The sequence below is a fragment of the Takifugu rubripes genome, unplaced genomic scaffold, assembly GCF_901000725.2.
Source record: "Takifugu rubripes unplaced genomic scaffold, fTakRub1.2, whole genome shotgun sequence".
In the NCBI taxonomy this organism is placed as follows: domain Eukaryota; kingdom Metazoa; phylum Chordata; class Actinopteri; order Tetraodontiformes; family Tetraodontidae; genus Takifugu; species Takifugu rubripes.
The window spans coordinates 20,812-33,537 of NW_021821595.1; the positions used below are offsets into that span (position 1 = coordinate 20,812).

Sequence of the window (12,726 nt, forward strand, 5' to 3'; positions counted from 1 at the left end):
CATGTTTGTGAAGTGGGCCATTTGACTGGGCCCAACAACTTTAAATGACTGTTTGAAGGTTAACACCGTTTTAAGGTTGAGGTTAGTATAGTGTTTAAACTTTTACATGGGGTTAGTTAGTTAATTGGTGTGGTGTGTTGTGGTGTGTGTGGGTGGGTGTGTGTGTGTGTGTGTGTGTGCGTGTGTGGGTGTGGGTGTGGGTGTGTGTGTGGGTGTGTGTGTGTGTGTTGCTTCACACACTCAACAATGTCCACACGCTGTTGCAGGTGAATTCAAAGCAAGAACAAGAGTATTTGAACTGTTTGAGTTCCAGAGTTCTTAATAAAATGATTTGGGAGATAAAGGAAAATGTCTCCATCAACACCAGTTTGAGCAACGTCCGAGATAACCACGAGACAAGACAGAATGAAAAGCCTCTAAAAGAAGCGATGATGGGTGAATTAACGGGGTTTTATATTGAGCAGTTAAGGTATTTTAATACCAGTATTTCAAATGTGTAAATGCCTCTGTTGTACTGCAACAACACATTGTCAAGGAAAGAAAAGACAAACTTGGACATTAGTTTGAGAAACTGAGACAAAAAACATAAAGAAACACAGTAATTCAGAATGCTTATTGCTTGATTATTATAACGGCTTACATTTTGAAATAAGTACATTTATGAGCCATCTATTTGAGTAAGAGCTGTGTTTTTTTAGCTAGCAAAAGTAGCACTTGGTGCAAATCATAATGTAGATATCAGATGGGTGAAGTAGCTAAATGGCTAAAATTAGTACAGGTGTTTCTAGCCACAGACCATCAGACTGACAGTGCAAAACCCTTTCTACAAAACACCACCTCAGGAGTTTATGTTAGCACTGTAAAAAGAGTCCCTTGTGTTCACTAACCCTAAATTTAAGCATTGGAAAGTTGACGTCCTCGGTCGTATGAGCCACTTGAAACTCACAACATAGAGCCCGTAGAGTCTTACATGGTGGCCTATCATGCTGGAGATCATGATGATGGCATCAGCAAATGCATAAAATACATTTATTCAATGAAGCTACACACAAAAACATCAATTCCCAAGTGGAAAAAAATTAATACATTGAAATTCCCCATCTTATTAAAACATTTTCCTGCTATAGTTGCATATGCTGTAGATTAGATTTGATATTCTTTAAAAGCAAATCCATCCCAAAACCCACTAACTCTTCTTAGGACAAAACCAATTTAGCGGTTAAGGACCTAAAACATGCGTTTTGAAGGCCGGACCAGCTCTGGCTCCCGGAGACCCCACTGAGTGTGAGGGCAGCTCTCACCTCTGCAGTCATTAGGAAGAAAACACATCTTAGCCCTCATTCCTGCTCTAAACAGCCTCTTGTTTGCAATTAACTTTTGACTCGGGAAGGTTTGACATGGCGTGCAGTTGGCCTTGTTCAAAGCACTTTACTTTGGCTGGCCTCCCCATTACGTGGACTTGCAGTAATGCACTGACGTTCAGCAGCTTGTTGTCAGCTTCATTTACCGTAAGATGTCTAAACTCCTCAGGGGCCCGTGTCTCCAATCGCCCACCATGATGACTGGCCTCATTACCAGATGTTGAAGAGTCAAACTCAGGATCTGCGGCTACTTCACTGCTTTTTTTTTTTCTTCTTTTCTCTACAATCCTTTGGCCAGGTTTCATAAAATACTTCACTTCTTAGCAGACCGTTCAGTCGGGAAATGTGCGTCCAAATGACCGAGAAGATTGTTGCTTAAGACCAAAAGTGTTCTGTCATAACGTGATGACAGAAGAAACATCTCCTGCTGGACATTGTCTTCACTTGTTTTGAAATCTTCCCACCATACCTCGCTGCTGAGTCTCCGCATTGAACTATTGTATAGTTTAATGTAGTATATCAGAGTTAACTGCGCAGAACAGAGCACGACACACCCACAGCCAACAAAAAGCTCAATTTGGTCGCGCTGTGGACGTCAAGGGAACCTTTGTGCGTGAGGAGACCCCTGCAGCATTGATTAAATCTTTAGCTCATAGAATTACTTTTCGTATATACTATAACTGTGGTTTATAGAAACCAGGAAGGACAATATATGAACAGTTTAACAAGGGCCATATATGCAACTTTCATCAAATCCCGACCTTGAAAATCAATTCCAGAGCGTGACAAATAGGGAATTTTTCCAGAAACAATAAAGAGGTGCCACCACTTTGCCGATGTTTTTTTTTTTAACCAATGTTTGAAATGAACGGTAACTTCATGCTAATCTGATGCTATATATGGATAGCGATGCCACTGGTATAACGTGCACTCAAATACCTCGTACCAAACCTGGATTTTACTCTGAAAGACACAGGATAATCACATACATTTATCCCTAAAGGCCATCTGGAATAAATTAATGTTTCTTTCTTCCAGCTAAGCGAGGCTGACAGCTGCTTAAAGCTCTCGATATAACACTGTAGGAATTGCAAGTGGGCAGGAAGATAAATATCAGAGGTAGAAACAAAAGTGTCGGATAAGGCAGTAAAACCAGGATGTGTTGGAGCAACAACCAGCAGTCATGGTGAAACACTGCAGGCTGTCAGTGATTCTGTTGTCCAGCCAGTGTGCTGCCACTTTAGCTGGAAGTCCAAGATTGCTGTCGCATTCACAGTGTGTTTCACCTGCGTGCCACTGACGCTGACCTTTCACTGCAGTGTGTTAGCGTTGTATTAATTAGCAGCAACTGTTTGTTGTTTGTATTTTTATACCATTGTGTTGCAGTACCATAAAATGACTGGATGTCATTCTGAATGATATGATGTCAGTGTCTTTACAACAATTAGAACAATATTTCTATCTTATCTTTTTATACGTGTCTCCAAGCTAAAATTCGCTGTGATCCCCTGTGCAATCGTGTCTTTCCATGCAGATCAGCAAGTATTTACAATACGCTCACCTCAAACCCAACCTTTGCGTTTCAAACACCCAAAGTTTGTTCAGTTTTGTGTTTGCGTTTTAGGAACACTTATAGGCAGCACGTGTTCAGTAACTGGGTCTAAATTCCAGCATCACCGCAGTCTGAGAAGTCTCCTTCGGGAAGGGTTGAAAGCCAGAGGTATAACAAAAGACTTGTACGCAGGTCCCACGGTCATTAGCAGGTGGCTAAAGGAGTCGGTTGCAACTGGGTTAAAGGGCGTCTCCGTGTTAGGTTATGTCTAACCAATCGGCTCGCTTGTGAGGCTTGCAGGTGTGAACGTCCACAACGTCCTCGCAGTCGCTGCACTCGACAGCGCAGCACCACTTGAACTTGCACTCGCACTTGGTGACCTGTTTGACGCGCATGGTGTCGTAGCCCCGGCCGCAGCACATGACCTCGCAGCCGTCGGTGCCTCTGGAGGACTTGTTGCACACCCTGCCCGCAGTGCCCAAGGAACCTGGGAAAAATCCATACGTTTCTGTGTTACAGACAACACCATCGCTTCAGGTGAAGAAAGTGTTCCAGCAGATACAGAAACTGTGATAAACCAGACTCTCACGCTGTTCCATCTATCTTCTGCTGCTTTATTCCTAAACGGGGTCGCAAAACTGGAAATTCTAGCTAAAGAAAATAAAATGGTCATTTCCCTTCTTTGAGCTCTTCACGCAAAGCTAATTTGTTTACCGAGGCCACCAGATGGCAGTAGAGAGTTTGTTAGTTAACCTTAGTAACTAATAAAGATATAGATGTCATTGATAAAGTTAAAGTTGATAAGTTGTTACTTGCCCCTGTTTACACCCGCTAACATCCTTTCAAGAAGTCAGAGAGAAGAAACAAATATTAGTTTTGTTTTCGATCTCGTGACAAAGGTGAAAGGATTTCCTAAAGTAAATCAAACACGTGAGTGATTAAGATTCGGTTAATATTTGTCTGGAATATTCCAGAAAAAGAAAGACACCAAGCAAGTGTGTATTATAATCTGTATAAAGAGGCGTTTGAGGCCCTTGGGAGGCCATAAAGACGATGATCGTCAATAAATATCACAAAACCAATTTTCCGAGGCGGCAGTCTGCAAATGTGGGGACAAAAACTGGCCCTCAGATCAGAGGCCACGTCTGATAACAGTGCATCCCTGAAGTAGCGAGAGGAGGATAATGTGGGAGTCAACCCTTCAGGCTCGAAGAGCAGAGCTTATTATTGACCAAAGGAAGGATTTCAAAATAATCCCGCATGTATCCTCGGGCTGTAAATTCCTTTACAATAGAGATTAGTGACAAGGAGGTTCTTAAGCTTCCTTGAAGATCGCCTTTGAACGAACACACCTCCAATATCCTGCAGTGGTCGAGCGCCACCAAACTCACAGCAGAGGAGCAGAACCACCTGTGAAATTGGCCTCTGTGCTGCTTTTGGCCAGATTTGTACTTATTAACAGTGAGTTAGTGAGCTGCTTCACACTAGTAAAAGGAGGCTGATCGGAGAGACGGAGCAGAACAAGGTAAACACTGGGAATTAAAGGTCAGCTCTTGTAAAATGGACACTTGGTCCAGTTGAAAGTGTCCTAGAATGATACAGTAAGGAGCTGAGACGCCCTCAGGTATCGTTCTCTAAAGCCAAACATCCAATCAGAGAGCACTCATTGTATCTTCCTGACATTTTCCATTGGAAGTGGAAAATGAGCTACTTCGCACACTGTCAAAATGAGCGCCCGGCTGATGGTGAAAAGGTACCAAAATCTTTGTGAAGGCTTTGTCCTTAGCTCAGATTCTGTAGATGTGTAATTGGTGCTAAAGGTAACCAATACCATCTGCCTGGATTAAATCATTTTTAGTTTGGTGTCATCCTCTTTCGAACTGGGGGGGAAGTGTAATACCGGTGTGTACAACAGGTTTTCATTTTACTCAGGCCTATTACCAAACACATTCATTTTGACATTAGATGTAGATTCTCCAAGGTCCCTAAATGTCCCTAGACACCAATAACATGCATCAATCTATCAATGTTAAGCAATTCACTTAATTTGGGTATGTCTATTAGCCATTTTTTCCCCATAAATATGGACTGGTCAAAAAGGGTTAGACTGATTAAAAATATAGTGATTTATCCAGTGGGACAACTGGCACAGGATACTACGCTGCGTGGGTGAGAGCGACGAGATGTGCATACATGCTTATACAACACCAGCAGTAGTGATGGTTACTTGTGTGAAGCAGTTTCTTTACAGGTGAAGCAACAGTCATTACATATCGTAAGGCTGGAACCTGAGCCCGACCCCCCTTATCTTGTTTAAAAATCAAAAACGTAATTCAGGAGATGATAGCTCAGTCTGTTGGGAACTGTTGGGAACTGGGCAGAAAAAATATGAAAGGTGTTTTGGTGTTCTGGAGGAGGTGCCAGAACACCTTCAGAGCATTGCTCAGACGCCCTTGAGCAAGGTACCGAACCCACAATTGCTCACATACGGCACAAATGCTCAGGGGTGGACCCTGCCTTCACCCATGTAGCCTCCCCGTGACCCCTAAAGGGGTAAAGCGGAAGAGGATGAGATGTCATTCGGTGGTCTCCCACTGTAATTGGAAATAGAGCCCTGGGTTTTCAGCACAATAAAAATTTTCTTCTTTTCGTACATTTGGACGCAGAAGAGGTGCATCAAAGTGGGCTGTTGTGAGGATGAGAGGGACAGACAGAAGACAAACCCTGCAGCACAAAGCACCGTGGATTTGGCTCCTCACGAGGTCATATAGACAAATAAGCACGTCTATAGCATCCCCAGGACTGGTGGGGGACATCTGAACCTTAAACCATCCCAACAATGTTGAGAGATGTTTCCCTGCGTTTATCTGGTTAACGTACGTAAAGTAGTGGCAAGAGTCCAAAGGAAAGCTTGACAAAGCAGCTAAACTTGTTGATATTGGATTAGTCTACATCACGTTGGCATACACAAGGAAAATATGCAGAGAAATAATTAATTACATGTTTTTACACCAGAGAATCACCTTTCTGTGCAGTTTCCGACCCGTTTATTTGTGCTTATCGTGAGAGACGTTGTGGTTACCCGGTTCATGAGGTCATCTGGTTCCGTCTTTATATACTTTTCACTCATTCATTTTTATTTTCTTGACCACTTTATCAATTTTGGGGTCAGGGGACGGATGCTGGTGTCTATCCCAGCTACATGTGGGCTAAGGCAGGATCCACCCCTGGGTGAGCTCATCACAGAACCCTATGTGAGCATTTGGGCATACACTACCTTGCTTAAGGGTACCACAGCAGTGCTCTGAAGGTGTTCTGGCACTACTACCAGAACATCTACCACTTTTCAGTGATGTTTTATATACTTGTGATTTTCCAGCATTACAGGAAATCAGTTTCACTAATGACTTCATGTAGCACTCACGTAAGGTCAGGTCAGGCCAACGGGTCACTGGTTCCCCTACCTGCTGTGCGGTCCATGAGGCAGTAATCTGGCGAGTTCTCCACATACACCAGCTCATTCTTGATGTTGCCTTTAAAGTTCTTGTCGGCCACCTTGAAGCCGGTCCCGTCCTGGTTCATGGTCACCTCGACAGCTGTGTTGTACTTCTTGCGGAGGTAGTCTCCGGTCCGCCTGAAGTCCGACATGGCCAGCCAGCAAGTTCTCAGAGAGCAGGAGCCGCTGACCCCGTGACACTTGCACTCCAGCTTCATAAAGCGCTTCACTGCCTAATGCAGAGGTCAAAGGTGACAGGGAGTTAAGCCGGTGATGTAGATGTGATTCTTTTTCTGTTAGCAAAATTGGTAAAGCTTCTTGAATTTTTACTTTTTTTGGTCCCAAGACATTATCCTTCTGCCTTAACGGACAACGATTAATTTTTCAACTCAATCTTTACAAATTACCAATATAAACGTTGGCGTGCTGTAACGGCTAATGCTCACCATCCGCCCGCACCGGTTGTTGTGCAAATTCATCAGCGCGCGTGCATCTTTCATCATTTTTTCCCGAGCATCCACGAAGGCTTTTGCAAATTTGATGCCGTAGTTGATGTTGTCGCTGCACCCGCCCCAGTCGAAACTGCCCTCGGCGTCGCTCGATCGGCCGCGCTTCTGACCGTCGCAGTTGCAGCTCTTTAGCTCCCCCTGGCTGCAGGCCCTGGTAATGGCGTAGACCACTCCCGCTGAAGAGATGGCGTACACAAACGCTGCCTCTCGACTGCCTGTGTGCAAGGAAATGATCAGAATAAAGTCTTCAGATACATGATTTCTTCAGATAAATGATTTTTTTTTTTACAAACATCTGATGTTGCATGTGACATGACTGTTTTATTAGGAGTTTTAAGTCTCTGCCATGTTTTCCGTGTCACTGCTCAATCATGCTTGCATATTCCAGACAATGGGGCTCCCAGAAACAAAGTCCATTTATGGTCGATCACCTACACAGAAGCACCAGCGGGTCGGCTGTAACATCAGTCCAGCTGACCTTCGTAATTTGCACAGATGGCAGCATTCTCAGTCACTGGGTTTTGTTTTCATTTCAGGCAAGAGGAGATATTTGGGGGTTACTCACTTTGGTTTTCCCACCCACCTCCCGTCCTCATTCCTGTTCATGCAATGAAGCAGAACACCACCGATATGTCAGGGAGGAAAGCTTTGTCTGGCCGCCAGAAACATCTACCCAAATATTTACATCTCCTATTACTGTTTATACATCACCAGTGTGGTGATCTGCTACTTGTTTTTGGAGAACATCTATTTTCCCCGTTCTTCACTCGCGCCAGAGCCGGTGGTGGAAAACCGCAATGTACTCATCATATTCTCTGCTTGCAACCTGAGGCCAAGATGACTAAATAAAATGCGTATTAATCCTCTGCTTAGCCGATAAAGGCGGATATGTTTATGTGGATGATTAACGCCATCAGTGTCACTGATATAAACAAACTACGGCGGAGCATGCAGAGAGAAATCTTAGTCACGTAAGAGGGGACTCACTTCGCAGCATCACCCGACCGAATACCGTGTGGTCCCGGTCCAGCGTGCTGCAGTTCCAGCGGTGATATTGGAACTGGTGCTGGCACTCCCGGATCCACTCTTTGGCTCCCTCGCCTATGGACTGCATCAGGTCTGGGTGGCCCTGGCACAGCTGGCGCTGCTTGTTGACCAATCCCGGAATGTTGTCGCAGATAACGCGGGCACCCAGCGCTCCGATGTACCTATAATGGATGGATCCAACAGGAAAGATATTTTCAGCAGCCCTTTCGAGTGATCAGGTGTACCGTATTGTCCTCTGGCAGTAAATGCTAATGCTATCATCTTAGAATAGCAATTAGATTCTAGTATAGAATATTCTGTGAGTGTATCTGTGAGCGTCACAAACATGGTTGCTAAAGGAATGTGGAGAAACTGCACAAATAACTGCAGGGAATATGGCAGGGATAGTGATTTTGATACTTTGCCTAAACCCTTAACCATATACAGATGTGCACCTCCTAAAAAGTGAACCTACATGTTGCAGCAGCTCAGCCCAGCTGTGTTTGGCCCACCTGTTAGCTTCGTATTTATGCTTTAGTTCAGGGAGAGGTCGACTGAGTGAGTCCACAAATATGACACCACAGTACACACTGCCATACATATTGTACACCGAGAGCACAGTAAGTGGAGCATGTGACTCATAAACTGAGGCTATAGTCCTCACGGCGTCTTCTTCTCCCATTCTTACTGATCCGTCAATTAACAGGTGCAAATGTCAACATGCAAAGCTTTAAAATACATATTTATATAAATGAGGTGTAACAGTGGTTCAGTTGGATGCCAGCTAAGATCTTCGTACATGCTAGGTTGACTATTGTCCCAAGGTGTGAAACAGTGGACCATAGCGAACCAATGGGTTAGCAACCCAGTGCCAAAGTAGCGACACAACGGCCACATTTGTGCATTGCACACCTTATGAGAGCTCTACTTTCTGTGCGGATGACATATTTTTGTCAGTTTCGTCAATTAAAGCTCTCTTTGTCTTTTTATGTGCTTTTTGACTTCGGTCAGGATTTCGGTCCAATAATTGACTTTTTTTTAAATGCTTTTGTTCCTTCAGTTTGTGAGTAAAGAGGGTGTCTTTTGTGTAACAGCTATAGTCACATGTCAGATGTAAAGGTTGATAAACTAGTCAATATCACAAACCGTCTGTCTGGTTGTGTTTGGGGAAACAAGGATGGTACCTTTGCTATGGTTTTTCTCCAGGCAGTAGTGCAGGCATGCAATCGTTGGAGAAATCACATCAGCTCCCAGGTTCAGAGATTCTGAGCAGAACTTTGAAAGCAACAACTAGAACCGCACCAACCAACAAGAGTGCTGAAAACATCTATGAATCATTTCATGTCTTCTCTAGCAGGACATTTAGATGCAAAGTAGCCCACAAATGGGATGGAGAGAGATCTTGGCCTGAACTTTCAGCCTTATTTTTTTCCAAACTTCACTAAGATGTTCTCATCTACACTCTGGACACAGATTGCTAATCAGATTCCCGCTCGCGAGCCTGTTTGTCTTCAAGCCCACACCCCTCGTCCATTTGGTGCTCGTATTCACGGTGTCAAAGAGATTATTACATTCCAAATGTTCGGTGAGAAGCGCCTCCTTCTCCGTTCACACGTAATCTCTGACTTCGGAGCTCTTGAAAGGGGAAGTCACATGCTTGGCGGGAGTCACGAGGGGCGACAGGAGGACAGTTGCCCACAGCGCAAAGTGACCACTGAGGCTTTGCCCCCCCGACCTCACAGATCGAACCCATGCGGGCACATCCCTCCTCCTCTAAGCTTGCATGCTCCACTCTCTCCATCCGGATATCATTAGAGTCCCTAATCACCGCCGCACTGGTGTCGCCTGGCCACCAACACTGAAAGCGCCTCAGCGGGCAGTTTCCACTCCCATTATGGCTCTCCCGGACCCTTCCCCACCACGACTGTGTCCCTGAGCACTAAAGCAGAGTAGAAACAGCACTCCTGTTTATTGTGCGTTGTGCGAACGCCTGTGCCAAGAGACCCTTGAGTGTCTCCGAGAGGACACACATGGAGACAGAAAGAGAGAGAGAGGCAGGGGAAGGGGTGAGACACATGGTGCTCATCTAAATTATTGCGTGGAATAAAACGGGCCCCCGACGATACAAACCAGGATTAAATAAGTATTAATCATCCGCTCACAAGGCTTCCAAGTCTCTTTTGCTCAGCATGTCTCCCTCTTCCTCTGGAATTTTACAGTGATTTAATCGCCGCTGTTTCGTAAAGTATTTACATGAGAGGACAAAGGGGTTTACACAGTGGAACCAGGAGAGTGCGTGCGTGGGCCTCCTGGGAAATTAAAGCGCATTTTAATCCAACCCATCTGTAAAAGATGGTGTAACTGGGCCCAAAGAACAAGCCAGAAAACAAGCAAACGGAGCCGTCGCACTTGTTAAAATACACAACAGATGCAGTTCCTGCGACAGCAGCGTTTTCAGGTGCGGCTTCTTTTCATCCGATGAGCTTTTAAGGCTGCTGGGGGAATGATCAAGGGGCATTTATTCACGCACCGGCTGCTGCACCTGCCACCACCTACCTTTGCAAGATGGATGGATAGGGGAGACCCCCCTCCCCCCTCTCCCACTGCCATTAATCTTAATAAACCTGAAACACAGCCCAGTGCCCAGCATCTCATTTTACATCAGTGTTTAGAGGATGATCAGCACACACATTCCCTTACAGAGGATTATCAATTAATTCAGGTTTTCATGATGTTTGTGACAGAGAAGCAGTGACGGTTGTGCAAGTTTTAGCTCCATTTAGCTCCCTTTTGCTACCCCCCCTCCAGATTTTCACTCACCACCATGAAGAATCCACTCCGGGTGTGAAAATAAGCAGGAACAAAATGAAAATGAAATAGATTTTTGACGTGTGCTTGGACTGATGTGGATATTTGGGCTCTTCTCTGCTCCCCATGGCGACGTTTCTGGCCGAGAAGCTCATGTTTGATCCCCTTCACGTGTTTACAGAAGCCGCAGCAGCAGGTGTGATTTTCCTCGACGATCGTCCGCCGTCCATCACCAAACTAAAAACTAAACTATGAGGCAAAACTCCGCTCGTCTGTTGTCGCTGCGTCGATGAAGTTGTGGGAATTGTGCGCAAATTAATCCATAAACTTCATCAAGGGGTTCTGGCGTGATCGGGACAGTCCATCCTAAATGTCACCGCAGTATTTTGGCAGCATTTAAACGTTTGGTCTTCAGTTGTTGCGCGCCAACTTCAAAGTCAATTCTTCTCTTAAATTAGAAAAAAACCCTCAAACATAAAAAATTAACTAAGGGAGGAAAGAAAATAATCCGGGAGTGATTTATAAACGCGACAGACAATGCGCGCACCTTTGCTCCCAGCCGGCGATGAAGATGCGCACCCGAACGCGCCGCGCTCCGACTGTCAGCTGTCCGGGATCTCCGCTCCTCCTCCACCAATTTCTCCCCCCTCCTCACCCCCCTCAGCCCTGACCCGCAGCAGGCAGATCAGCAGACAGTCGGGAAGGAGATGAGTAGTTTGATGGATAAACCTGCTGCTTTAGAAGAAAGAAATCTGACCTTTCCGCTCTCAGTGGCATCATCCAGTGAGATGGTTTATATCTCAGAGAGTGAGCTTATTCTCTGACTGGGAACAACCTATGTAATAACAATTAATATTAGTCTGAGTCAAGCAACTGATTCATTTGCATTTATTTTCTGGAAATATGCACCTTTGAGTTTGGATTTTTCTTTTTCTGTTTGCAGTCAGGATATCATTCAGTTTATTTATTTATTTGATTAAAGTCGTTTTTAAATCACCCTCTGCTTGGGTAAGAAAGACAAAACTGATGCATTCATACAGGCTGGAAGGAAACCAAAGGTGGTCTGGAGATAAAAATCCTGGATCCATCCACTCAGTTTGGACTGGAACTAATATGGCTCCGTTTCTGTTGATTTTTGTTAGTTTACGTCACGGCGGGCAACATCAAGGCGGAAGAGTCAGAGCCAGCCCTCATCCCCTCGGCCCTTGGACCCCCACCAGAGCGCGCGCTTGTAATTCAGCTCCTATCAACAGTCTCAATCATGCAGCAAATTTGTCTCCTTGGGCCAGTGTGGAAACATGTGACCCAGCTCGGTGGCATCTGGAACAACTTCACTGATCATTGTCAGGGTCAGGACCGGCTTCATCTGCTCCCAGAATAACTCAGTCCTGCAGAAAAACCCTGGTTCAGGCTGGTTCTGCACAACCGCCCGCCTGCCTGTCCTTCAGTTATTTCATATCTGGATCTGGAGCCACGTCGGGATCCTCATTACACGTAACCCCTTGGCCCTCCCCCTCCCCTGGGACAAGCCATGGATTTTACAGTGACAACACCATAACAAATTGCTTTACAGAGAGCAGGTGATGGCTGTGAGAGCACTTGTCATCCCTCCCTCCCTCCCTCTCTCTTTCTCTCTCTGAGCCAGTTCTAGCTGGGTCTCAGCATGAGGGGGGGGGACCTGAACTCCTATTCTGGGCCCATCTCATGTCCCGAGCTAAATTTGGTCGCAAGAGAGGAGGGGAAGAAAGAGAGGAAAGAGAAAAAGGGGCAGAGAGCGAGCTAAAAACTGGAGCATGGGCATCATGGAGGGTCAGCAGCCTCAGCAGATTTGAGAGGTGTAGACACATGTAAAGAATTCTTTTAAGTTAAATATGCAGGGACCCAAGTTGCCCTAAATGTGAGGACTTTCCTGATTGCTGTGCATTTATTTTGTCCTCTTGATGTGACCTGAGGACAGGTCATACCCTTCTTGAC

General features: G+C 45.3%; 1 protein-coding gene across 1 annotated transcript; it reads right to left on the reverse strand.

Annotated features, from left to right (window-relative positions):
• Positions 1 to 1,077: 1,077 nt before the first annotated feature.
• Positions 1,078 to 11,350, reverse strand: LOC101071463 (protein Wnt-2b-A). The gene is made up of 5 exons (XM_003973449.3): positions 10,765 to 11,350; positions 7,906 to 8,126; positions 6,856 to 7,133; positions 6,378 to 6,642; positions 1,078 to 3,400 (listed from the first exon to the last, which is right to left on the reverse strand). The coding sequence occupies exons 1-5, from the start codon at positions 10,905 to 10,907 to the stop codon at positions 3,171 to 3,173; spliced, it is 1,137 nt and encodes a 378-aa protein (XP_003973498.2). The 5' UTR covers positions 10,908 to 11,350; the 3' UTR covers positions 1,078 to 3,170.
• Positions 11,351 to 12,726: the final 1,376 nt, after the last annotated feature.

Bases quoted from the DNA above. Each gene is read 5' to 3' on its own strand.
- LOC101071463 (XM_003973449.3), bottom strand. From the start codon at position 10,907: ATGAGCTTCTCGGCCAGAAACGTCGCCATGGGGAGCAGAGAAGAGCCC. The intron at 7,134-7,905 runs GTGAGTCCCCTC...CCTTGCACACAG, and splicing joins CGGTCGGGTGATGCTGCGAA to GCAGTCGAGAGGCAGCGTTT. The intron at 3,401-6,377 runs GTAGGGGAACCA...GATTTTTCCCAG, and splicing joins CCTCATGGACCGCACAGCAG to GTTCCTTGGGCACTGCGGGC.